The 27,939-nt window shown below is 37.4% G+C and overlaps 1 protein-coding gene across 1 annotated transcript; it reads right to left on the bottom strand.

Annotated features, from left to right (window-relative positions):
- Positions 1-818: 818 nt before the first annotated feature.
- Positions 819-27,634, bottom strand: piwil2 (piwi-like RNA-mediated gene silencing 2). Its single transcript, XM_051894145.1, has 23 exons — positions 27,525-27,634; positions 26,211-26,678; positions 24,569-24,665; positions 23,146-23,257; positions 20,865-21,065; positions 20,256-20,366; positions 18,683-18,800; positions 18,473-18,597; positions 11,798-11,878; positions 11,438-11,551; positions 9,911-10,099; positions 9,589-9,673; positions 8,595-8,684; positions 8,304-8,444; positions 7,604-7,717; positions 6,379-6,567; positions 4,914-5,015; positions 3,845-3,961; positions 3,011-3,099; positions 1,985-2,090; positions 1,604-1,857; positions 1,312-1,419; positions 819-1,192 (listed from the first exon to the last, which is right to left on the bottom strand). The coding sequence occupies exons 2-23, from the start codon at positions 26,649-26,651 to the stop codon at positions 1,036-1,038; spliced, it is 3,141 nt and encodes a 1,046-aa protein (XP_051750105.1). The 5' UTR covers positions 26,652-26,678; positions 27,525-27,634; the 3' UTR covers positions 819-1,035.
- Between the last annotated feature and the right edge of the window lie 305 nt (positions 27,635-27,939).

The raw sequence follows: 27,939 nt of genomic DNA, 5'->3' as shown, positions 1-27,939 counted from the left end.
GTTGTAAACATCTCTTAGCTCTGTATCATGCTTGAAGAAAAATTTGGTCTCTATTTGCACTTTGAATGAGAAGGTACTTTAATTATGTTTGCCCTTAAGACCAAAAGACAACAGTGGTATTCATTTTTTACAGTTTTTATTTCTATAATCAATTTGTGGAAAGGAGTTTAGTTAGGAGGTCAAAAGTTGTAGAAGCTCATAAATCATGTAGTTCTAAGGTCTGAAGAGACTCTTATGAAATCATACAGGAGAAAAGCCAGTCAGTGCTTGAGTATTGCTGTCTTTTACTGCATATGATAATTCATACTCAGAGAGTAGAACTGAAATGACATTCATTACAAGATGATTAGTAAAAACATTTAAAATACACCTGTAAACAATTTTTCTATTTATGTATTTTGTCATTGAGGATTTCTCAAAAATGCTGCGTAAAAATCTCGTCTTGTTCTCGTGAACCCAATCTTGTCACCATATTCTTTTTGATAGTAAAAAGATATTATGTTCACAGTGCATTAACTAATGTTAACTTTTTGTGATGCAAACTTTAGTATACAGGATTTATATTTTTCTGAAATGTTGAAACAAACATTAAGATTAATAAATGGCGTGTAGAAGTATTGCTAGTTCATGTAAATGAATTTAGTTAACTAATGCTAACAAATAAGACCTTATTGTAAAGTGTTACCAAATTATTATTTCCATTTACTCAAGAAAAAATCATCTGCTAATATAGAATAAAGCCTGGCTCTGCCATGCTACACACCTGAGCATTATTTCATATCAATTACTGATGAGAAAGACACCAAAGAAAAAAAAACAAAGATTGACATGCACTTTATTTTGTAATGCTCCACAAAAGTGAACAACTAAGAGTTACAGAAAGAAAGAAAAAACACTTGGATGGATGTTATTTGGATGGATTACACGCAAAGAACTTTTTGAACAGTACTTAGAACAAAACCAAGAACAAAATTCGAAGATTCAAAGATGAGGACCACCCTCTGGGGTCCAGCTGAGATGTTTAATGGGTCTCATTCACAGAAAGAACAGTTTCTCTGAGAGCTGGATAGCAGGCTCTGAATGGAGGTACTGGCCAGACAGGAAGGCCAGTTTGTGGGCGTACTTGCAAGGTGCAGGAACACGTATCGTTCCGGGCCAGTTCCAGTACAGGTGGCACATCTTGAAGGTCAACCTGTGAAAATAAATTGTAAAGAAATGTTTTATTTTACGTGTGTGTGTGTGTCTTTTTGAGTTGAAACATCTGAACAGCTTCAGTTAAAAAACACCAGTAAACCAGAACCAATTTCTTACCTCTGCAAGTGGTCAGGGGTGAGGTTTGCGGTGTTGTACACTGCTATGTAATGAGTGGGTAGGCCGCAACCCTGTCGAATCGAATGTGCCATTAGGTAGAAGTCCACCCTGAAGAGAAGAGAAACACGTCAATTCATATACCACATTTTTATTCCTTCTGGTAATGCGCTTGACTAGATCTCAGTTCTGTAATGCTTTGCACATCTAGTTGCGGATTCTAGGGCACTGCTAAAGCCGTTTGTAAAATCCTTGTCTGGACATGGAGCACAAGCTTCAGCTCTTATAAACCAACCAGTCTCTGTTTGTGACGGTGTGATCCAGCACGGTTCCTGGCGAGGGGGTGCCGAAGTGGTCTGATCCATAGGAGTACAGGGTGGTGCTGATTCTTTTCTGCACCACGATGAAAGCCAGCTTCGGTTCGTAGTTTGGGATGGTCTCGAAGCATTTCAGGATCTGAGGGATCTCGTAAAGCTCCACGGTCTTCAGCTGTCCATCTGACACGCCATCACGATAGATGACGATCTTCTCTGGAAAGGCGTGGTTCACCTGTTTATAAAATAGTAGGATGATCACGTGTAGGATGATCAATTTTTGCCTTTGACGACTCTCTTTCGACAAGGCTACAGCTATCATTTGTTGTAGAGCCTATATTTTATATGATTAAGTTTTTTACCTCATAGTATTTCTGCAGGGCAGCCAGCAGACACACTCTGAAGCCGTTGATTATCTCCTCGTGAGGCATTTGGAAGGTAACCCTGGAGTACCATTTGGTCAGCATGCTACACCGGGACAAACCCAGGGTTAGGTCTGATTCACAGATTCCACATCTGCTGCATGTAAGCAGCACATTTTCAATTCTGCACCCATATTAAAAGGTTGCCATATTCACATGCATTTGTTGGGGAAGCAATATAATTTTATGAGTAGCTTGACAAATTACAGTTTTGAAGTTCAAGTTTAAGTTCCAATTATTTATAAAGCACATTTAAAAACAACCTCGGTTGACCAAAGTGCTATACATAAAAAAAAAAAATAATAATAAAAAAAATACACAAATGCAGTTACAAAAGTTTAAAAACACTACAGAAGATATATTATGGGGGCAATATCTTAAAGTTGGCATGAAACTGAATCAAAGTGTCATAACTGTATATTCTTGGGAAAACAACAGACTTCTCTCTGGTGATGTATGCAGGACTTCTCTAATCATTTATTCTGCTTAAACCCACCCTTGCAAGCTCAAAGCCCACATCTCAAAATCCAAATCGCAGCCAACGCATTAAACCCGTCCTACATTTTTTCTTCATCAATAATCCGACAGTAAAGACTATAATATACAAAAGATTTAAAATAAATGCTGTTCTTTTAAACTATATACTCATCAATGAATCCTGGAAAAAGCACAATTGTTTTCACTATTGATAAGGAATATTTCCTGAATATCAAATTAGAATAATTTCTAAAGGATCATGTGACAATTCTTATAAATTGTACTATTTTACAATATTACTGTTTTTGCTGTATTTTTGATCAAATAAATGCAGTCTTGCTGAGCATAAGAGACTTCTTTAAAAAAAAAAAAAAAAAAAAAAAAAAAAAACATTTAAAAATAATCTTACCAACCCCAAACTTTTTAACATTTGTGATTTGGGTTTTAAACGAGTCCAACTGCACTATATTTCATGTGGTTTCAAGTTACCTGTTTAGACTTGCCACAAAGCCCATAACAGATCTGCTCTTCTTGCTTGCGTCATGGTGAACATCCACTCCAATCACCATCAGGTATTTCTGTTCAAATGAAAATTGGTGATTAGAAGCTCTCCCTTTGGTTAATCACATTTGCTGATATTTAATTTCTGCAACAATCCAACATCAATACCATTCAGAAGGAATAATCCATGACACTTACCCCCGGTTTCACAGACAAAGCTTAAACTAGTCCTAGACTAAAATGCATGTTTGAGCTGTTTTAACTGAAAGCAACTTGCACTGACATATCTTGAAGCCCTGTCTGTGAAACCGGGCCATAGGGTTCTTAAGTTCATGCCTTTTTTTTTTTTTATCCTGCATTACTTCATATTTAATCTATTATAGGTATTAAAAATTGTGAACAAAGATAAGTTAAATAATAAAAATGTTATTTACAAAGAAATATTTTGCAAGACTCATTAATATTTTAATATTAATTCCATTTTAATGTTCTCCCGCCAACTTGAGACTATTAATGAGTTTGTGACTGCTGGTTTTGAGGTAATATGTCACTTAAAATATGGAGGAAGAGTTTTATACTCAAGAAGGAAATCAAGATGTGAACCCATGAAACTTGACAACCAATGCGTTAACAAAAATAAACAAAAGAAAATGGATCACACCTAGCTATCGTATATCGGTTCTCACTGTGCAGTGACTGTTTTCAGGTCCATTCCCAATACTCAATATTTACTTAAGCATTTTTTATTTAATCAAGAGTGACACCCAGTACAGTAACTTCAGTACCACCCATGGGCAACAGGTCTGATTCGCACACACTCACTAGAGGAACATTCACCGTCCACAGCTCTCCTCCCAGTTTGCAGTTAATCTGCAGAAGGATCTTTTGAGCGATGCTGCGGAGTTTCTGTGGCTGGGAGATGGTCCGCACGTTAATGGCCTATGAAATAAGAGTCACTGTGATTCAGACATGATATGTCTAACAGCACTGAAGAAAGCAATGTCTAAATGTCTAAAGGAGCACTGAAAAAAGCAATGTGCTGAAACATCTGCTCGTGCTTGTTTAGCTTTTAATTCATGTGCACCTTGCATTTTTGCAAAATGCAGTTTATAAAATAATGCATTTTTGTTGCTGGACTGATTTCAGTGTGTGGTTAGCAATTATCTTGTTTGTATGGAATGTCTAACACAAATACTACAAATACATGCTGTTATTTACAGCTAATTAATTCCACTAACATAGGAACACAATTTTTTTTAATTAACATTATGTAACATTTTATTTCAGTAGAAATGACTGTTGAAAGAAGTATGTCCCTATACTAAACTACTTCCTGTTGTATATTCTGCTTCACATAGAATGCCACATTTCCAAAATTAAAGGTGTTGTCTTTCATGCAAAAACATTTAAATTACTGTTAAATCTACACTACTATTCAAAAGGTGCTAATAAGATTTTTTTTTTTTGTGAAGAAATTTGTACCTTTATTCAGCAAGGATGCATTACATCGATCAAAAAAAAATCAATTTCTAATAAATGCTGTTCTTTTGAACGTTCTATTCATCAAACAATCCTGGAACTGTTTTCAACATTGATTTATGAAGGATCATGTGACACTGAAGACTGGAGTAATGGCTGCTGAAAATTCAGCTTTAACATCAAAGGAATAAATTACATTTTAAAATATAATTGAAGACAAGTTGTTTTAAACTGTAATTTCACTGTATTTCACAACAGTAATGTTTTGATCAAATAACTGCAGCTGAGCATATGAAACTTTCAAAAACATGGAAAAATATACCGACCTCAAACTTTGGAAGGTAGTGTACATGTTTGGTTTAAATTCACCAACTGAACTATAAAATGCGAAGACATTGTGTTTCACTGAAACCTGTGACGGCACTGGACTCTGTATGCAGCACAGCTTTTTGATGGCGCTGTACAGGTCATCTCTGTTTCCGGTCATGATGCACACGACCAGCTGCAGACGGGGCTGAAAACCAAAAGAGAGCCATTAAAAGAGAGCCTTAATTTGATTTCAGCCAAATTAAGAACTATATTTATTGACTATGGTATTTAGATTAGGGCTGTCACTAACAATTAATTTTGTTAATCGATCGATTATTTTGACGATTATTCGAGTAATTCAATTTTTTTTTGTGGTAATAAAAATAGACCTAAACAAACAATAGCCTTTGAAATTACTTAAAATACATATAACAATGAGGCAATACTATTTGGTTCATATAAAGTATCAAAAGCAAGTAATCATATGGTTTTATATAACAACACTGTTAAAATACACTGTTAATAATTCAATTATTCAAGTAATCTGGTGGATTTATTTCATATCGCAATATATATATATAGCAGAAAAACAAAATATCGCACTGTCAGTTTTTTCCAATATTGTGCAGCCCTAATATAAACAATCAACTTATGTACATTATGTATTATAACAAATGCCTGCAGAGGGCGCCAACGGCCTGGTACTGTTACACTTTACAGCAGATATAATATTGGCCAAATGACATTTAATTCAAATGTTCACTTAATCTTTAATATTTGACCACTTCTTTACAATAGAAATGCTACTGTCACTGTAATTTCTTGAACAAGAACATGTGGGCATCAAAACACGCAAATTCAGAGCAAGGGTTTAAACTTTTTTTTTTTTAAATCGTGATGACCAATTCGCATATTTATATTGATATATTCTCCTGTGTTGGCATAGGTTTATAAATGATTTGCCTTACAAATCTGAGGAAATGGCGCAGATTGTGTTTCCAGATGAACGTTACAAGCAACCCAAACTCACAGCATATGCAGAGATGGAGTTTGAGATGCACTCTACGGATGTAAATAAATGATAACGGTTCATGTGGAGCAGCATTTGCTATGAATGGAGCCACTCACAGTACAGAACCTACACGCATGCAAATAATTAAAATGCATATATATATTAAACCTGCAGGGCATATATTTAATTAATTGAATCGCAGCCTTTGTGAATTCACAATAGCACTATGATATAGTATGTTTTTATTTAATCATTGTAATACATTGTGCAGACTTAGAAAACAGTCTAATAATGCAGTTTATGGATTCTCGTCCGTAGAATGCACCACTTCCGATATTTTGCCGGTTACTCAACACGGATAAATTGCAATTGAGGATTTTTTAAAAATCAAATACTCAAATTTAATCAAGTAATCGTGACAGCCCTAATAATATAATACTTCAATATACTACAAAGACAAAAGAACCATGGTCCTTGGAGAGTAACATGTTCTTTGAGAGAATAGTACATTTCTTAAAGCTCTTCAGTTTTTCAAGTCTATCTGTGTAGTTTTCACCTCACAGGTGAGTTGAGAGTGAATGCTCTTAACAAAGGTCTCAGTTCGGTCATCCCGTAGCTCTACGCGGATCGGCCGATCGACTCTGATGCCCATAGGTCCGGCTACCCTTGTAAAAGTGGTCACCAGCTCCTCGGCCTGATCGGTTGCCCGCCGAGGAAAGAAAACAGCCCAGCAGTCCAGAGGGACCTGACAAAGAGGAATCATGGGACAGGAGACAGAGAGGATTAACTACAACTTTGGTGCGATGTGAGAGAATGAAAGATTGGGGCTTTCAAATTCAAATGGGTCACATTCAAAACAATCAAAGATCATTTTTTACAGCATAATTATCTTCTTTTTTACAGTTTAGTCAGAGATTAATTCAGTAGATTCACAAAAAAAAGGGTAATAAGAGTCATTCATTCAAGAAACAGCTGGACCACGGTAGACTGAATATTTTTGATTTACTAAAACCAACCTGCTCAATAAGAGTTGTTTTGTTCAGTAATCAGACTACACTGGTCCAGCTTTTTTTTTTTCCCACTAAAACAAGGCAGTTTATAAAAGTCACTTTGTTTAGAAATCAGACTACACTCATCCTGCAGTACGTTTTTGCTGAACTAAAATGAACCGCTTTATAAGAGTCATTTTGTTCAGAAATCAGACTACACTGGTATAGTTGTATGTTTTCAAGTCACTAAAACAAATCTGCACACAAGAATCATTTCGTTCAGAAAACATCGGTTTCATCTTTATGTTTCTGATGAATTAAAATGAACTGGCTCATAAGAGTCATTTTTGTTCAGAAATCAGACTTACAGTAGTTGGTCCAGCTGTATGGTTTTGTTTCACTAAAACAGACCAGGTTATAAGAGTCACTTTGTTTAGAAGTCAGACTACACTGGTCCAGCAGTATGTTTTTTATTTATTTTGGAACACTCTCATGAGCCAGTTTGTTTCTGATTCACTAAAATTAACCTGCTTAATAAGAGTAATTTTGTTCAGGAAGTCTATTCAGTGTTTTTCAAAGACCCATACATTAAGGGTCACGTGTGATGTGCCTCAACAGTAATGTGTGAATTTCTTTCACTCAGGCCAAACAAAGCTGTTCACTCATGCCTTCAGCCTTCAGTCTGACATACACCCACTGCACATGTGCACTTCCCCTGCAAACCAATGACTCACAGTGATTTTGTTCAAACACCCTGTTCTGTGTCTGAACTCTCTGATTGTGCTGACTCACAGTGCTGATGGAGGGGTCTCGAACCACCTCTCTGGACCAGTCTACTGACGGAGACGTGACGAAAGAGGCTGTATGCATGCAAATAGTCTCGCTAGGCAGAGTTCTTCCTTGAGTCTGCAAAAACAAAACGTTTAAAGGGTTAGTTCACCCAAAAATGAAAATTCTGTCATTAATTACTTACCCTCATGTCATTCCAAATCCATGGGGGTGTCTATGGAGGTGTCAGAGAGCTCTTGGATATCATCAAAAATATCTTAACTTGCGATCAGATCATTTTAAGCCACTAAAGTCAGAGAAAATTTTCAGTCCAATTATTTTTATTTTTTAATCCAAGTGAGTACATGCAGACTCGCAGATTCTCACAGAGCCATAAAGGTTCTGACTGTACACGTGTAATATTATAATAATATTCTATTTCTTTCATTTAAAAATTAAGGACATGAAACTCTAACTATAAAAAATAAAATAAAATCATTTTTAGAAAAAACTCCAGAAAATAAAGGAAAGAATAAATGCTCAATTTTTAAAAAAGCTTTATAGATTAATACAATTGTATAAGAGATATCCAGATATAAAAGGAGTTGAACATTAATATGCTTCTAGTTTGATACTGATGGAGGACCTGATTGAGCTGTGGATGTATCTAAGACAAAAAAGTGCACTGAACTACACTGTTGGAGGTGTGTGTTTCATTTCTCACCACTAGAATCTCCTGGCTGATGCTGAGGCCCCAGCGGCCCAGCTCTGAGAGAGCTTCATTATTACTGTTGATGTTGTGCAACAGTTGTTTGAGACTCTGGGTGTGTTGCTCGGCTCCCACATTGATGTGCATGGTCAGATCCTGAAACACAGGGACCAAGAGGGATAGATCGGCATGAACATCTGAACAGTTTCCAAAATAGAGTTTTTAACAAGTTTAAACTGTTAAATACTGACTTAGTTTGACACTTTTTAATGTGCCAAGATTGTTTGACTGGTGATGGATTCGTACCTTCATGGCTCTGAAATCTTTCCTCATTTTCTCAGGGATGCCAGTCATGAAGGAGAGTTCTGGCAGCAGCAGGATTTCACCCGTTATTACCTGTTATGAGGTAGATAAAATTCACGTTAAAAACAATCCTAATCCTAACAATGGCCAATGGTCATGAAAAGCCTTCCACATTGGTCACCCAAAAAACAAAAACAAAACAAAACAAAAGAACGAAATATGCCTCAATGTTTTTATGATGAGCCATTTTACCAAGAGACTGGTTAGTTTACTATTCAGACGTTTAGTTTTGATTAGAATTTTTAATGTTTTTAGAAGTAGTATCTTATGCTTACCAATGGTGCATTTATTTGATGAAAAATACAGTACAAATAGTGATATATTATTACATTTTAAAATAACTTTTCTATGTTGTTAATATAATTTAAAATGTAATTTATTCCTCTGATGGTAAAGTTGAATTTTCAGCATTCTTACTTTTGTCTTCAGTGTCACATGAGCCTTCACATACCATTCTAATATGCTGATTTGCTGCACAAGAAACATTTCTTATTAATGCATTTATTTGAAATAAATCTTTTGTAACATTATAAATGTCCTGACAGTCTCTTTAGATCAATTTAATCATTACTGAATAAAAGTATTTAGTTCTTAAAATAAATCTTACTGACCCCAAACTTTTGAACAGTAGTGTATGTGACAGGTACATTTTCTCAAATTCACATCTTTCAAGTGTGGTAAATAGTTAAAAGCAAACCCTGCCAACTAGTTACCAGGCCAAGTAAATTACTATTAATTTACAGCACCCAATGCCACCACTAGATGACAGCATGGAGTGTGAATTAAGTCAGGCCCATGAAACACGCTATTCAAACAACCACTGACTAAAATGCAGCCATCACTGTCATTTCTTAAACATTTTAAAAACTCAAAACATTATAAGCAAACAAAACAGCATCTACTTCCAGTCCAACAATCCCGATATGCATTATATCACCTTTCCTCCTGGTTTGGACCTCTCTTTTGGACGATGGATGAGCAGTGGTTGGTCCAGTTCCTTTATGGTAATGCCATAGTTCTTTCTGTGCATATAAAAATCTAATTAGAAAATTGTCAAAACAAACAATAAAACTCATAATTTATCGCTTTAAACCAGCATTTATCTGTCATGATGGGCTAAAATTTATGAATGCAAGGACTTTCACAATGTCATCTGTGTCATATAATCCAGTTATACAATTTGATGGCCAGCTGTCATGTCTTTTACATGCATTCTGGTTTTAAATCAGAGAAGTGGGTTCCCCACATAACAGATGAACCTGTAGTAATCAACAAACGTGGTCACAGATCCGTCAGCCAAGGTGAAAGTGTCTTTGGGAGACTTTGCCCACTCAATGTCATCGATACGGTAAGTGCGGTTGTTATAGCGAGTGATGACGATTGAACCGACAAACTCCTTTGTGCATTCGTCCTGAAAGCTCTCGCGACTTCCTTGGTAAATGAGGTTCCTACGGCAGACAAACAGGCATTCAGAGACAGCAGGTTAAGCAATTGATTATAGTGATTTTAGCCTAAAGTTTACCATGCATTTGAAATATTTTATACAGATCCAAAACCTAGTGAGCTGCATTTCTGTCTACATAGTTGGCTGCCCTCTAAGGCATCATTCTCACTAATAGCGATTAAATCGACTGGAAAGTATCTGCCCTCCTGGTTTCTAGTAGGTGTTCCTACTCCACTGCATTATTCAACTGTATCAGATGGCTGATCACTCCCATTGGTAGTATTGTGACGCTGCTGATTTGCATAAAGTTGACCAATGTCACAAAACATTCTGGGATTGATACAAGCAATCAGTGCTTTTATGTTTGTGTTTTTTTCTTTTATTAAAATTAATCACTTTTTTTTTTTTTTTTTTTTTTTTTAATCGAAATGAAAGATAGTAGGGCTGGGACAATCAATACATTGCGAATCAAAAAATGATTCTGGATCGATTCTGAGATTTTCCAAATGCATCATGATGCTTCTCTCTCCAAATGATGTTTTATTAACAAAGGTCGGGAGGAGAAGGTTCAGATAATTAACCTAATTAGCACAAGTAGAGAGCATTCAGTTAATCAACTCAACCAATGACAAGAGGTATAAATTCAGCAGACTTACCTCTGTTCATCTGAGAGTTTATCAGCATCCCTCCTCCACCCCATCTCCTCACTTCTAGTTCTAGCTACTTTTACCACACCGGTGGGAGTACTCTGGGTTCGGGCCAAAATTCTGAGCTCGGAGCCCTCTTCCCGGACAGCACGCCAAATACGCATAACTTTACTCTATTTAATTATATGGATATGTGAACTTATTCTGAGCTTTTTAACAGCAGATGGCACCGTGTGCTTTAGAAACAGCTGTACTCTGCTTGCTTCCAATTCATTATACACACCATTTGAACCTTCTATAAAATAATCATTCATAAAGTTCGAAAAGGTTGAAACGAATTACAAGGCTGTTTGCAGTAGGCTGTTATCATTAATCTTGCATCATAAAAGCATTCTGAGGTGCAAGTACATTCTCAGACTCAGCCAAATGCATGAGTGCTCTTCAGCGCTCTTTTTCATGAGCGTTTGAGTGTGCGGTTAAAAACTAGCTAAGAGTGCCATCTGCTGTTAAAAACTAAGCTCAGAATCGATCCACGAATCGAGATGCATTGATTTATTGTTGCGTCCCTAATAGGTAGGCAGCTCACTAGATTTTAAAACAGCTTTGGAGTGGAACAAAGTATGGAACTGACAAAATGGCAATGACTTTGCACATGTGGGCATGTCTGAATGAGTTTTTACACTGATCAAACTCACATGACATCCAGCACAGAGTCGTTTCGCAGCACCTTATGTGAGACGTCCACAATGAGGTAGAGCCCACCATCAGTATGCTTGATACTGGTTGAGTATCCAGGCCACACCTGAAGCCTGATGGACACACATTTATAAACACAGTTAGGTACAAACAATCACCAGGATGCTGAACAGAGAATCAATATGCAAACCATTATTGTAAGTGGCGCTGATACGATTCACATGCGCCTGGTAATCATAGGGCAGGTGGAAAAATACCAAAGCTTAAGAATAGATTTATTCAGTGTGAAACCAAACAATGTGGAGCACAGCAATTTCAGTTGGAATGTAATCACCGACAATCAGGTTGGTGCAAAATACCTGTGTTTGCCGAGAATCACAACAGCATTGGGGTCGTAGTGGTTTCTGCCCACTAGCTTCAGCCCCAGTAGTTTCATCACTCTGGAGCGGGAGAGAAAAAATGAAAAGAAAGTTAGAGATGTCAGAGCTGACTGTCTTCAAGACATTATAGCTCTGATACGCACAGGAAAAAGTGGAGCAATACTCCACAGGGCTCAACAATACGGCCTGTTTCACACCGCTTGCTCATGTGGTGTGTAAGTGAACAGCTTAACTACAACAGCAGGCTCGAGTTGTGTTTTCACACTGGCAGCGCTTCCCAATACAGTACTGAATATTTGCTTTAGTAATGGCCATAAAATATCAAATGGTTATTGGTAGGCAGCCTTTGAGATTTTATTTATTTATTTATTTATTTTTTTTAAATTACGATGAACTAATTTACATGAAGAGGGGGGATCACATTTACATTAAAATTATCATTAAAGGAACATTCTGGATTCAATACAAGTTAATCTCAATCAACAGCAATCAAAAGGCAAGGCAATTTTATTTATATAGCACATTTCATACACATTGGTAATTCAAAGTGCTTTACATAAAAAGGAAACAAATACATAAGAATAAAAATGGAATGCTTAAGATAAGGGATTCTGCTTGCCTAATCTCAGCAGGCAGAGAGTTCCAAAGTTTTGGAGCAATTGAAGAAAAAGCCCCATCACCCATAGATTTTAAACGAGTAAGCGGAACAATTAAAAGGCCAGCTTCCGAAGAGCGGAGATGTTGGTGTGTAGGGGGTTAAAAGCTCAGAGAGATAATGAGGAGCCAATCCATGCAAAGCCTTATAAGCAAGCATGAGAATTTTAAAATCAACACGGAATCTGAAAGGGAGCCAGTGTAAAGACTCCAAGACAGGAGTGATGTGATCCCTTGTCGTGTTTGCAGACAGGATTCAAGCGGCTGAATTTTGAACCAACTGTAATTTATTTAGGGTGGCTTTTGAAACACTGGCCAGCAAAGCATTGCAATAATCAATGCAAGAAAATACAAAGATGTTAAATTAACTTTTCAGCAACCAGGAATGACAACATAGGATGCAATCTGGCAATATTTCTAAGATGAAAAAATGATGTCTTGACAGTGTTCTGAACATGAGGAACAAATGTTAAATGAGTATTAAATATCACCCGACAATTTTTTTTTTTTTTTTTTTTTTGAAATTCCAGGGTAGAACCATCTACACAAAGTTAAAGACCCAGCCTTAAGTAGCTGGTGGGGTGAACCAAAGAGCATTACCTCCATCTTGTCACTGTTTAGACCAGGGGTGTCCAGTCCTGCTCCTGCAGGGCCACTGTCCTGCAGAGTTTAGCTCCAACCCCAATTAAACACACCTGAACCAGCTAATCAAGGTCTGACTAGGCATAGGCCCGGTCCCAAATGGCACCCTAAACCCTCACGGTCTTCCTCTAAGTCCACACTTTCGTGACGTAATGCCGCTTTGACTGCCGGGTACATTCCTCTGAGTAGCTCGCAGACTCGCAGGGCTTAACTGAGGGCATCGAGGGCACACAGTGGCGCTCGTGAGCACCCTTCTGAAACCTAAAATGTTGAATGATACACCCTACGGTCTCGTGGACTTAACAGACACGCGTACACGGCAGCCATTGTAAGTCCACAAGACCGAAAGTGCATAGAAGTGTGCGATTTGGGATTCAGCCATACTAGAAACTTCCAGACAGGTGTGTTGAGGCAAGCTGGAGTTAAACACTGGACTGGAGTTTGGACACCCCTGGTTTAGATAAAGAAAATTTCTAGACATCGATTTTTTAATCTCAGAAATACATCGAGAAAGAAAGGACACAGCCACATTAACATCAGGTTTTGAATGTATTTAAACCTGGGTGTCATCTGCATAAAAGTGAAAGCTGAAACCAAGTGATCTTAAAAGTTGACCAAGAGGATAAATGTAGATGCTAAAAAGTAAAGGGCCCAAAATTGATCCTTGAGGAACACCAGATTGCACCACACCAATATCAGACCTGCAACCACCCATAGCAACAAACTGTTTTTGATCTGAAAAATAGGACTTAAACCAGCTCAGTGTAGTATCAGAAACACCAAAGACAGATTCTAAACGATTAAGCAAAACTGAGTGATCAACATTGTCGAAAGCGGCACTGAGATCAAGAGGAATCAAAATAGAAAGACCGCCAATCAGAAGCGATTAACCAATCATTAGTGACCTTTCAGTGTTGTGGAGTTTAAGGAATCCTGATTGAAAGGGCTCAAAAAGATTGTGGTAAGATGGGAATGCACTTGAGTAGCAACAATTCACTCTGCAATTTTGGCAAGAAAGGGAAGATTGGAAATGGGGCGGAAATTATTAAGGTTGTCAAAGTTCATGTTTTTTTTTTTTGGGTACAGGGGTCACAGTAGCACAAAAAGTGCTGCTGGCACAACACCAGTACACAGAGAATCATGTATAATACTCAATAGAGCAGGACATAGGGTAGCAAAGCATGACTGAAACAGACAGGTTGGTACAGGATCAACTTGGGCTGGGCGATATGGCTGAAAACTGTATCACGATATCAGTGTTTCATATCGGTCGATATCGATAATTATTGATATTTTTTATGACCCACTTAAAATAAGGACCAGGAGAAAAATATATTACATTTAAACATTTTTATTTTAAACTTAACCTTCCTCTGATCATAATCCCTTCAGTTATTAAGACAGAAATGTTAACAACCATGGAAAACTCAAATAATTAAAATGTTGTAGCTGCAACACCGCACAGATGTTGTTGGTTGAATACGGCTGTGCTCCAAAGGGTGAGCGCGGCTAAGGTGGTACATCAAGTTCGTGGTATTACCAGTCTTGGCGGGGACGACGGTCTTGCATAATTTGCAGACGACATTGGTCTGACTACGGTCAGACTTATAATATCCAAAAAAAACTGCCATACTGGCGAGCTGACTTTTCCTCTTTTATTTACAATTTCCTCGCTCGCTGCAGCACTCATTTTCTGCTTATCAGTCGCCGGTTACTGAAGAGGAATCCAGCAGACCAGCACGAGACAACGATATGGCGCAACCAAACTTGATACTGTTACATGATTGGCTGTTAGCGTGTCACTCCCTACGTTGCTAGGTTACCAGAGAGCGAGTGCCTTTGTTAATGCAACAAAACTTGCTTCGCAACCTCTGTTTTCTTCCGACGAAGAATAAAAAAATATCGAACGTTTTATCGAACACATTTTTTATTGATATCGATCACGTGTCTATCGTGATACATATCGTTATCGTTTTATCGCCCAGCCCTAGGATCAACTATGGAAGTGGCAGCTTTCATTTTTGAAACCGCATTGCAAAGGGATGAAAGTCTAGTGTGGAAAAGTTTGAGAGAGGGGTACTAGAAAATTTAAAAAATGGTTAAAGGTGAAACAGATGAAGGAAGAGTAGAGATAATACATTTACGAATGTAATCAATCTTGGAGCTGAAGAAATCGAGAAAATTAGAGGTGAGTTGAAGCAGGAACATTTGAAAAACTGTTACATTTGAGTAATTTGTTAATAGAAACTAATTACAGGCCTGGTGATGGACAGTCAAGCCAGACATATGCCACCTACGCCTCCATTGTACGACATGATGCCTTCATTGCAAGCAGATTATCATTATACCAGGGAGAAGAACGTCCAAAAGAAAATACCTCACTGTAACCTTGATTTTGGCCTTTTGAGGTTTAAATTAATTTTGGTGGTAATCAGCATAATGCCACAAATGCTGTTGAATGAGTTCAACTTGTATTGAACCCAGAATATTGCTTTAATGCAGATGAAACCCATAGTCTTCATTCCTCTTCGGGCTGCTACGTCACGCGGCCCGTAATGCGATTACACTTATTTAATTTTCCAATATTGCTTGATGACCCCATCTCTGATCTTTAAAAGAGAGTGAGGCAGGCGCAGCTGAGCGGTCTCTAAGGAGCATGTTTTCACTCCTGGCTATCAAGAGCAAACAGGGTGTTCAGTCCCCACCGAGACCGTAGCTAATTGTAGATTTCAAACATGGTTGACTTCAGACAGGCCCAGTGCTGAGACTTCAGGACACCACACGAGGGAATCTGCTGAGTGATATGACTACTAAGGGTTTTGTCTTACAAGAGAAGAGTTCTGTCAGTAACTGAGAGGGCAGAATTATGCCCACTGAAAACACAGGGAGAGATGTTACACATGTTACTCTCAGAGGCCGGGCTATTCAAGATTTGCTTTTTTTTAAAGGGAACCCCTGGTATTAAGACTTGTATGGCTTAATATAACGTAAATGATGTCTCTTACTGAAATATGTAGTAGAAAACCCATGAAAGATTTATATTATTTAAAAAAATCCATGACATATTTGGACAATGGTGGGGCGCCATTTTGTTTAGGTGCACAGTGCGTCAACGACGTCAAATGGTTGCACTCAGTGAGCTACTGACACTACCCTGTTGCTATTTTTACCACAACACAACTCGGAAATATTATATGATGCCACATTGTGCAGCTTTTGGCTGTAATTTTCAGTTGATGAGCCACAAGAGAAGCAATGCAAGTCTTTACTGCTTTACTAGCTATAAGAGGAGAAAAGAATGGGAAGTTGTGAAGAATGTGGACGAATAGAACTTCCGAACTGTGTCATTGTTCTCTCCAGTTTAGCCCTGATTCCTTTGATACTTTTTCATCTGTATGTTAATCTAGTAACGCATACAAGTCTTAATACCCATGTGATTCCTTTTAAAACACGATCAGCCTTTTCAATTTGAGCCAGAGCACAAAATTAGTGAGAATGAAGACATCGAAGCCATGCAATGTCTCTGTGGCTATTCAAACTACTGTTGTATGATTGACATGTAAAAATCGTCTGTCACCTGAATGCATTATACACGGTTAAACATGCTGAGAAGATGCTACTGTTTTATGGGATAACAGATATCTCATGCATCAGCAGCACACATGAGCTTTGAGGCAGTCTGTCTCAATTGAGATGTGTTATGGGCTGCCCTCGTCAGTCTCCACGACAGGAGAAAGCATATGCTTATATCCATCGCCAACTGTAAGCTCTTTCAGTAGCTGTGGTCTACTAAAAGCCTCAAAAGCATCAGGGCTAAAGTGAAGAGAACAAAGATGCGGATCTTTAGGTAGTTCACATTCTTCACAACTTCCCATTCTTTTCTCGTCTTATCGCTAGTAAAGCAGTGAAGACTTGCAACACTTCTTGTTGCCCTTCGACTGAAAATTACAACCAAAAGCTGCACAATGTGGCATCGTGTATTATATTCCGAGTTGTGTTGCAGTAAAAATAGCAACAGGGTGGTGTCAGTAGCTCACCGAGTGCAACCATTTGACTTCATTGACATAGAACGCACTGTGCACCTAAACAAAATGGCGCCCCCCATTGTCCAAATATGTCATGGATTTTTTAAATAACGTAAATCTTTCATGGGTTTTCTACTACATATTTCAATAAGAGACATCATTTACGTTATGTTAAGCCATACAAGTCTTAATACCAGGGGTTCCCTTTAATGCTATTTTGAATCATTTTTGAACAACTATTGCTACTGACCTATAAGGCCATAAACAGTTTAGCTCCTGTGTATTTAACCAATCTTCTATCATCCTACAATCCATCACACTCTTTAAGATCACAAAATTCTAGGCTTCTGGTCGTACCTAGGATATCTAAGTCTACTAAAGGAGGGAGAGCATTTTCACATTTGCCTCCTAAACTCTGAAATAGCCAGTTATATCATATCAAATGCACATGATTATCTTCGGTTAATGTTATGAACAGCAGCTACGCTAATTATTTTCCATTTGCTTTTCTGCTTTATCTCGGGATCCCTATCCCGAGGTGACTAGAGTCCATCAGCTCCAGTTTGGATCCAGACTCTTATGAAGACTTCAGATGCCTCAACACCTGTGAAGAGATGACTCCGACCCCTGCGAGGTCAACTTTGACAGATGACGCAAACTCTCGATCAACATGCACCATTACAAATCTTTCTATATATCTTAATCATTTGTTAACATGTGTTCATTACTTCAATGAACTCATTGTTTCTGCCTTAAATTAATACATTATTAACTAACTGCTTGATTTTTATATGTACATTTCTGAAATTACATAACTTGGACACAGTCATCTCTGATAACAGATCACTCTAAATTGTAATGTTAAAACAGGTATTTCTGATCAAATAAATGCAGCCCTGGTGAACATAAGAGCCTTCTTTCAAAAACATCTAAAAAATATTGCCAGCCCCAAACTTTTGAATGGTAGTGTAAACGACCTCTGTTATAAGTGGCTAACTTTGACGTATCGACATACAATTTAATTCGATGCAAATTATTTTTCTCATGCTTCTGATGTCACAACCTCGCCTGTTTTTGCAGCTCAGTCTGCATAAATGAACCAGGGAAGAAACTCTGCATTGTGAACATTACATTATGTCTATATAAAACATCAGACTCTTATTTCAAACCATTAGTGAGGTCATGCATTAATAAAAAAAAAGCACATTTGTTTTCTCCCAGAGGAGGACATTTCAAACCATGAAAGAGCAAAACAACAGGAAAACAAATTAAAAACACATTTAAGCACTGTAGTGTCTTGAGAATCCTGATACTATACATGGAGAACACACACCTCCTTAGAACCACATTGTAGAATGGGATACACAGGTCAGAGCTGGGCGGCAGAATCTTGGTCAACTGGATCTTGATGTCGATCTCCTGATTGTCGGTTTTTCTCTCAGCTTTAAGATGAACGACCTGTCACACAGCAAAGCCAAAGTAAAACTTGAGAAATGAGGCATGTTTAAAGTGAAAAACAACAACATCTAACATGCATACAAACCTCATCAAGACGTTTTGGCAGGTAGAGGATAGATCCGTCAAAAGCCACCACCTCTCCCGTGGTAGACCGATGTTCCTTCATCATACCGAAGCGCATACCGATAGACTCAACATTCGGGCTGAAATACAATAGCCAATCATTCACTTCATTAATCCTGTTCTAAAAAAAAAAAAATGCTGCTAATCATAATTATTCAATCAATACTGGTCACAATATAGGCCATGAACTAAATGTCTACTTTATTCCGACAGGCAGGGGTAAACAACATGTTGTTTCCTTTAAATAACGATCCACTCGGTCATCTGTAGTAAACGCTTCACAATTGCAAGTGGAAATGCTGGTTTAATTCAGCCATATATGTTTGAATCAGAAACATTCAGGAGAGAGGAAGAGTGTATTTGTCTTCAAGTCCAGTGCTTCCCACACATAGACTTTACTTGGACGGGCCGACCAGGTATATTAACGGCCGCTCAAGTATAATTGGAGACACATTTATGCTTTTATTATTTTCATCCTCTTATACTTTTGTATCCGCCCAAGATAATGAAACCATCCGCGATCGATTAACTAGTGGAAAATCTCCCCTCGCCCTATGTGTTTCATACCTGCTCGTTATGTGTGCGTCAGAACTGTTTACTCCCGCTGACATTCCCACGTGCGCTGCAGAGACACGGTGGATATTTCACAAAGAGTGCTGCATGTTGCAAAGTCACAAGGCGCTTCAGACTGCTTCAAAGTGATTCTCAATCAATGAAAAGCGCAGATTTATGCCAAGCGATTGCTAATGAACTCAAGTTGATGAATTATGACAATGTCTACTTTATGGCCTTTATATAAAATGTTTTATACGGTTGTAAGAATCTGAAGGATCAGCCCGCAATTGTGTAGACATTTCAAAATAAGAGTCCCGGTGTATTTCAGGCTTGTTTATAATTAAAAGTCACACGCTAAGTTTTTTTTTCTTTTTCTGGGCATTATTGGTATTTTGGTTACACAATAAATTGTATTTAATTTGATTTCCATTTAATTCATAGTAAATTATTGTAGTCTCCCCCACAGGAAGAAAAAACTAAGAACACTATTTGACACGTATATTATTCATTATATAAATTTTACTAGTAAAATCTGTGTCCCATTCACTGAGAGAGACACTATATGACAGCAAGGAGAACAGGAAAAGGAGAACCATTCAAATGCTGTAATTTTGCATAATTTACAATGCATAATATTAGTATGTAATTAAATGTAATAGTATGCTATGTAATTAAAATTAATTTCAATAAATAAAAATACTGTTAATACAGCTAAAAATTTGCATTCTAATGATAGGAAAAGGCTCGCGTGCTGATGGAATTGGTTACATGTTTGTGACGGCAGGAAACGGGAGTGGTTTCTAACCATGTTTTTGAGACTGTCTTTGGTACACTGCAGTTTTAATGAGAAAATACGCAGCAATGGTGTTGACTGATGAATTTTGCACATGGTTTCACTGAAAGCATATTAAAAACATCACAAAGACATATAATGATCATCAAAAACTTGATTATCACCACAGGGGGTCTTTTAAACTCACGTAAAAGTAACATGGTACTGAAACACAGCTTCGTTTTTGCAGCAGATGGGGATGTAGTTTGATCCGATGGACACGGGACTGCCTTTGGTTCCTGTTTTCTGCAGAGGCTCCCTGTAAGAACACATTGTAGAAGAGACACATTAGCATGTACCAACATTTTGGATTGATTTGCTGTAAAGAACTGCACCAATCAAGCAATTTATTTGCAAATTGGGTCACAACTTATCTAGAATATATATAGCGTACACTAATGTACTTAATTTTTATTATCAGTGTTTAAAACAGTTGTGTTGCTTAATAATTTTTTTTTTTTTTTTGCGATTGTTTGATGAATAGACAGCACAAATGAGCCGTTTATTTTAAATAGAAATATTTTGTAACATTATAATAATGCCTTTTGATTAATTTAATGCATCCTTGCTGAATAAAAGTATAAAAAAAAATATATATATATATAATAATAATAATAATAATAATAATTTATATATATATATATCTTGCTGACCCCAACCTTTGAACGTTGTATATATTGCAAATTACGTATAATGATGCGTTTACAACTTGCTTGAAATGATCCAAAAAGATACAAACAGGAAAGAGAATTCATACTTCACTGTCTCAATTTTCACTTCAACTTTAGGGGGTGTTCCTGGAGGAACCAGAGCTTCTTCAGAGACAGAGACCGCAGATGGCAAAGAGAGAGGGGCAGCAATGGGAGACATAAGGCCTGATGGGCCAATCGGTCCACGACCTACAGCCATATGAGGCAATGCTGCTCTGCCAACACCAACAAATCCTCTGCCCAGGAAACTGTAACCACACAAAGCAAAACTCAAATGATCAGCATTTTGATGCATTTCAGTAATCATATTTTAAAGGGATAATTCAACCAAAAATAAAACATCTGTCATCATTCATTCATCCTCATGTCGTTCCAAACCGTATGACTTTCTTTCCTCAATGAAGCAAAAAGACAACAAAAGTCCCATAAAATTACTATACAGGTAACTTAACTTTTCTGAAGCGAACAGACCCAAATTTGAGTTGTTATTCACTTATAATATTCCACCATCTTGCAGAAAAAATTAAGTCATGCAGATTTGAAATTACATGAAAGAGAATATTATTTTCAGGTGAACTATTACTTAAAGGATTAGTTCACTTTCAAATAAAATTTCTTATCATTTACTCACTCCCATGTCATCCAAGATGTCTATGTCCTTCTTTCTTCAGTCGAAAAGAAATTAAGGTTTTTGATGAAAACATTCCAGGATTATTCTCCTTATAGTGGACTTCAATGGCCTCCAAACGGTTGAAGGTCAAAATTACAGTTTCAGTGCAGCTTCAAAGGGCTTTAAACGATGCCAGACGAGGAATAAGAGTCTTATCTAGCGAACCGATCGGTCATTTTCGAAAAAAATACAACTGTATATGTTTTATATAAACAGATGATCGCATTGCACGTGCTTCTGCTTTCCGCATTCTTCAAAACGCTTACGCTGTATGTCCTAAGCCTTCCCTATTTAACTTACGGAACGAACGTGGCGCCAGTTTCGTTTTTTTGCCGTAAGTAGAATAGGGAAGGCGTAGGACATGCAGCGTAAGCTTTTTGAAGAATGCGGAAAGCGGAAGCACGTGCAATGCGATAATTTGTGTTTATAAAGCATATACAGTTCGAAAATGACCGTTCGTTTCACTAGATAAGACCCTCATTCCTCGTCTGGTATCGTTTAAAGCCCTTTGAAGCTGCACTGAAACTGTAATTTTGACCTTCAACCGTTTGGAGGCCATTGAAGCCTACTATAAGGAGAATAATCCTTGAATGTTTTCATCAAAAACCTTAATTTCTTTTCGACTGAAGAAAGAAGGACATGAACATCTTGGATGACATGGGGGTGAGTAAATTATCAGGACATTTTTGTTTAAAAGTGGACTAATCTTTTAAAGGGTTAGTTCACCCCAAAATGAAAATTCTGTCATCAATTACTCACCCTCATGTCGTTCCACACCCGTAAGACCTTCTTTTATCTTCGTAACACAAATTAAGATATTTTTGATGAAATCCGAAAGGTATATGACTCATCCATAGACAGCAATTTAACCACCACTTTTAAGGTCCAGAAATGTACTAAAGACATCGTTAAAATAGTCCACATGACTACAGTGGTTCAACGTTAATTTTATGAAGCGACGAGAATACTTTTTGTGTGCAAAAACAAAACAAAAACAACGACTTTATTCAACAATTTCCTCTCTACCCTGTCAGTCTCCTACGCAGTTGAAGCAGTGCAGTGTTTCCGTGTTTATGTCCGAACGCCGACTTAGTATTGGTCAACGCTGTTCACGTGACCAGCACAACGCTTGCGTGTGATGCTGATGCAGGAGCCGGCCAATAATGAGTTGCCGTTCTAGAGTTGCCGACGTAGAACCTGAATGTAAACAGAGTAGGAAAATGACAGAAAAGAAATTGTTGAATAAAGTCGTTATTTTTGTTTTTGCGCAAAAAAAAAAAAAAAAAAAGTATTCTCGTTGCTTCAGGAAATTAAGGTCGAACCACTGCAGTCATGTGGACTATTTTAACGATGTCTTTAGTACCTTTCTGGACCTTGAAAGTGGTGGTTAAATTGCTGTCTATGGACGAGTCATATACCTTTTTCATTTGGATTTCATCAAAAATATCTTAATTTGCGTTCTGAAAATGAACGAAGGTCGTACAGGTGTCGAACGACATGAGGGTGCGTAATAAATGACAGGATTTTAATTTTTGGGTGAACTAACCCTTTAATGTTATCCATGTGCAAATAAAAAATACAGAGAATTAGTGAAAAAGAAACTGTACTAGGAAAACAAGCAAGAAACAACAATCCTGCGTGGTGCTGGAGAACATCACCTGATGGATTCTTTGAAGCGAGCTTCTTCTCTTTCTGGAGTCAGAGCAGCTGCCCCAATGATGCTCGGCTTAGGCTGGACATCTGCCCCCAAATCACCTGCTGCCCCCCTACCTGATTAAGGACAGAAAAAACAACATTCAATACACTGAAATAACAGAATCATACTCGCAGACGAACACTTAGACAACCTGCTTCTTTATTAACTAAACTGTAGAAGATGATATGAATAAACACATAAAAAAACAACATGCATTGTCTAGGGCCCCATAATTTTCGTGATGTGTAAAATATGGACGGAATCTCTGAATCCAGTCCTAAAAATGGAACGCAGAACGTCAATCAATTTGGTAAAATTTGGATAAATCAAAAATAGGGTTGTACACTTAATCAAAACGTGATATGGACTAGTGTCTGTGAATATCAAACCGCAAAAATACTGCTACTAAAATATGAAATCTGCATCTTCTGCAAGTCTGTGTGAATGAATGGTGCAGTTTCAGAAACTTCACATACTCAAGCATGTGTGACGCTTGTAGTGTTTTCAGCACCTGCTGTTACACTATGAGGACACTCCACACGAACTGGAGTAACTGAACCCAAGTTTAATTAGGTTCAGAATTGTTTTAGTCTTTTTTTGGTACTGTCAGATAAATCAAGTGGGAACAGCTGCTGATTGGCAGATGTTAGTAAAGACAGCTTGTTTAATTCCAGACCTGTTGCAATATGAACATAAGTAACACTGTGATAATGAGCCATAGGGTATTATAGTGCTCGAAAAGGTTGGAAGTCTTATCTTAAAATGTCATGTTTGCATTGAAAAAATAATTTAAGCCAGTCAGACTGCTGTGAAGCGCAGCCCGAAAAAAGCAGAGGCTCCCCAAGAGTCGTGCGCAAGGCAAAAACGTAGAAAGGTCACTGATTCAGAAGCCAAGGACTATTTCAAGCACTATTTAAGTCCTTAGAAAGAAAAAAGCTCTTAAATATAAGATTAATGGGCTTACTTTCATCATTTGTATTTACATTGCAGATTAAGTTTGTTTTCATTATTATCTACTTGACCTTCCTACTGTCTTCCTCAGCAGTAAATTACAAGTCTAAGTGGTGACTATTCAACATTGTTGGTGTTGCCAAGGATACAAGAATGACGGTGCAACAATTTAATGCCCACTCCAATCAACCTAGCACTGACAGGAATAATGAATCAGGTACCGGTTTGATTAAATACAGTATACAGCAGGGTTGATTCAGACGTATTGCATATGTAAGTATAGGCCATTGATATTCAAATGGCGAACCATTTCCATCCGGTTCAAGCAAAAAGAGGGTGAGTAAATGATGACAGGACTTTCATTTTTGAACTATTGAGTATTAAGACTCACAATGGAACAAAAATAAATATTTTCTCTCTGTTCTCTCACATACCAATAGGTGCTGCTCCTCTGCCCCATGTCTTTCCTGGCTCAATGCCCAGGCCCCTGAACATGGACACCAGCGATGAACCTGTCCCAGGAGCATCAACCTAAAAGAAAGCCAAGCCTGAGACTTTAAGCATAAATCTATTACCAAATCAAATGTGTTTATCTGGAAGGTGCATAACAATAACCACTTATTTCCTGTACTTTGGTGAAACAAATATTAATTCTAAACTATTTTTTAAATAACCAAAACCACAATCGCTCAGTGCGATTTTAAAATTTGGGATTTGGGAACACAACATGTGGCAACCATCTTCCCAAAATTGTAACGAAAAGCGCTTATAAACTAAAGAAAACTTTAAGGGCTCCCTGCAGTTTTCTGTCGACATAAAAGTTTGATAATGAAGAAATTAAGACAGCCATAAATACAGTAAAGTATCAATATTATATTATTTTTCTTCAATATTCAATGTTTACAGTGAAATATTACAATAATATTTTGCTTATATTTAGTAAATTTTATATTTTTATTTAGTAGTAGTAATAATAATAATAATAATAATAATAATAATAATAATAATAGCCATATTGATATATAACCATAAAATGTTGGCCAAATTGTGCAGCCCTACAAATAAGCAATATTCAATGTTTTTATTTTACAGTGAAATGTTACAATAGCAATATTTCTTTTGTTTTTAATTTAGTATTTTTTTGTTTTTTGTATTTAATATATATTTTTAACAGTGATACATAATCACAATTTTGGCCAAATTGTTCAACCCTACAAACTTAAAGGGTTAGTTCACCCAAAAATGAAAATAATGCCATTTATTACTCACCCTCATGCCGTTCTACACCCGTAAGACCTTCATTCATCTTCGGGACACAAATTAAGATATTTTTGATTAAATCCGATGGCTCATTGAGGCCTGCATTCAAAGCAATGACATTTCCTCTCTCAAGATCCATAAAGGTACTAAAAACATATTTAAAACAGTTCATGTGAGTTCAGTGGTTCTACCTTAATATTATAAAGCGACGAGAATACTTTTTGTGCGCCAAAAAAAAAAACAAAATAAGGACTTTTCAACAATATAGTGATGGGCCGATTTCAAAACACTGCTTTGGAGCTTTGCGAATCGAATCAGTGACTCGGAGCGCCAAAGTCACGTGAATTCAGCAGTTTAGCCGTTTGATAGGAGATCCGAGTCACTGATTCGATTCGTAAAGCTCCGAAACAGTGTTTTGAAATCGGCCTATATTGTTGAAAAGTCAATATTTTGTTTTTTTGGAGCACAAAAAGTATTCTCGTCACTTTATAATATTAAGGTAGAACTACTGAACTCGCATGAACTGTTTTAAATATGTTTTTAGTACCTTTATGGATCTTGAAAGAGGAAATGTCATTGCTTTGAATGCAGGCCTCACTGAGCCATCGGATTTAATCAAAAATATCTTAATTTGTGTTCTGAAGATGAATGAAGGCCTTACGGGTGTAGAATGACATGAGGGTGAGTAATAAATTACATTATTTTCATTTTTGCGTGAACTAACCCTTTAACAAGAACAGCAAATTTTTATCAGAAAAAAAAAAAAAAACAATTAGATTTTTTCCCCAAATTGTGCAGCCCCCTAGCACCACTCACCTTGGTAATGATTGGAGCCTCCTCTGCTTTCAGCTCAGGCATCTTTTCCTGCACACCTGATCTTTCAATGTCCAGGGTAGGCATTGGTCCCACAGCAGCCCCTCTACCTATCCCAGCAGTGGGCTCAGGAGTGGGCAGCAAAAAACCTCTACCTCGCCCAAAACCCCCCTCTTCCATCGGTAATCGCACTCCTCTAGCCATGCCCACAAGAGGCTCACTTAAAGACTGAGTTACTCCTCTGCCAAATCGCACAGGCGTTTCTCCAGGTACACCTAAGGCTCTACCTCGTCCAGGGAGAGGTTCGTCTTTAGACAAGACAAGACCTCTGGCTCGCCCCAATGGGGGCTGGTCTGGCAGTTGACCCTGATCTTCTGCCTGCTGCAGCCATGGTATGCGGGTGACCCCTGGGGGACCAGGAAAGGGTGGTCGTTTTGGATCCATTTCTTCCTCTGATGCACTTCAATGCAACTGACAAAAACAAAGCACAGAAATCAATGAAGGTTCCTTGACATGTCTATCTAAAACATTGTCAAAGCACTGCAGACCTCTAAGGCATTAGTACATGTCAATACGCATTTGTATACGCATTTCTTAACACATCTGGAGGAGTTAATCTAAACAACACACAACAAATAAACCATTAATGAGTCACTGTGCAAGATTTCGGCACAAGAGAAACGTGAAACATGCTTTAGTACACCAAATATACAAGTTAAATGATTGTAATCGAGGCTAATGTCTTTTTTGCGAATAATTAATGAAAGTTCGTCGCCACAGTCAATTCAATTCAATTCAATTCACATTTATTTGTATAGCGCTTTTCACGATACATATCGTTTCAAAGCAGCTTTACAGAGAATGCATATCAACATTACAATTTGGAGACTGCAGTTAGCTAATAATGTAATAATTTAGGCGATTAACATACAATCACTGTTAGCAATTTAATTGGAGGTAGAAGCAAAGAGCTCCTGGAAAAATGAATTACATATTAACAGTCGACATGAGCACGTGTCGTGCCTGCCTGACAGAATCTAAAACAATAGCTGAGATTATTTCACTTACAATATTTGTTTTGCAAATTCAAGTAAATGACATTTTAGATTGTTAGAGCAAGTTAACATTACCAATGTGAATATGGTAATAAAAAAAAATTGGTCTTTGACTGTAAAGGTTAGACAGCGCGCGAAGTCAAATTGAGCTGATTTTTCGACAGAATGACGAACGTAATAGCAAAAGGCAATTATATTCGATGATTTTCACAAATAAATGGTTGACGCGTGCATAAAAATCATAAAATGAGTGTAAATGTACCTGCAAATATAATCGATATTTATATTGTGAGACGATGATCCCACTGTTCTCTTCAGCAGCCGGGTAGACTGAACTGATTCAACTGAACAAATATTGATTCAGTAATGTTATTCGATTCGGGATTCTTTTCAACGATTCTCAACAATTCATGAATCATTCTTAAGTCAAATGAACGTTTGGGAACACTTTAAGTTGTAACTCAAATTAATCGGTAAATACTTTCAATGGTTCACTCAATTCCATTCAGAAGAACCGATTCGCTTCCCCATTATTGACTTTAGTTGCCCTCGTCGTTTGCAGAGATGCATGGGACAGATGGATAGGCCTACCCATCAAACATCTTTTAGCATTTTTTACATAAGAAACATGAAATCAATTCTCTTTTTATTAAGATTTTATTAAGATCTTTAGCATT

This window comes from Ctenopharyngodon idella, chromosome 5 (assembly GCF_019924925.1).
Source record: "Ctenopharyngodon idella isolate HZGC_01 chromosome 5, HZGC01, whole genome shotgun sequence".
Classification (NCBI taxonomy): domain Eukaryota; kingdom Metazoa; phylum Chordata; class Actinopteri; order Cypriniformes; family Xenocyprididae; genus Ctenopharyngodon; species Ctenopharyngodon idella.
The sequence above is the reverse complement of the archived record's forward strand: the minus strand, read 5'-3'. Positions and strand labels throughout refer to the sequence as shown.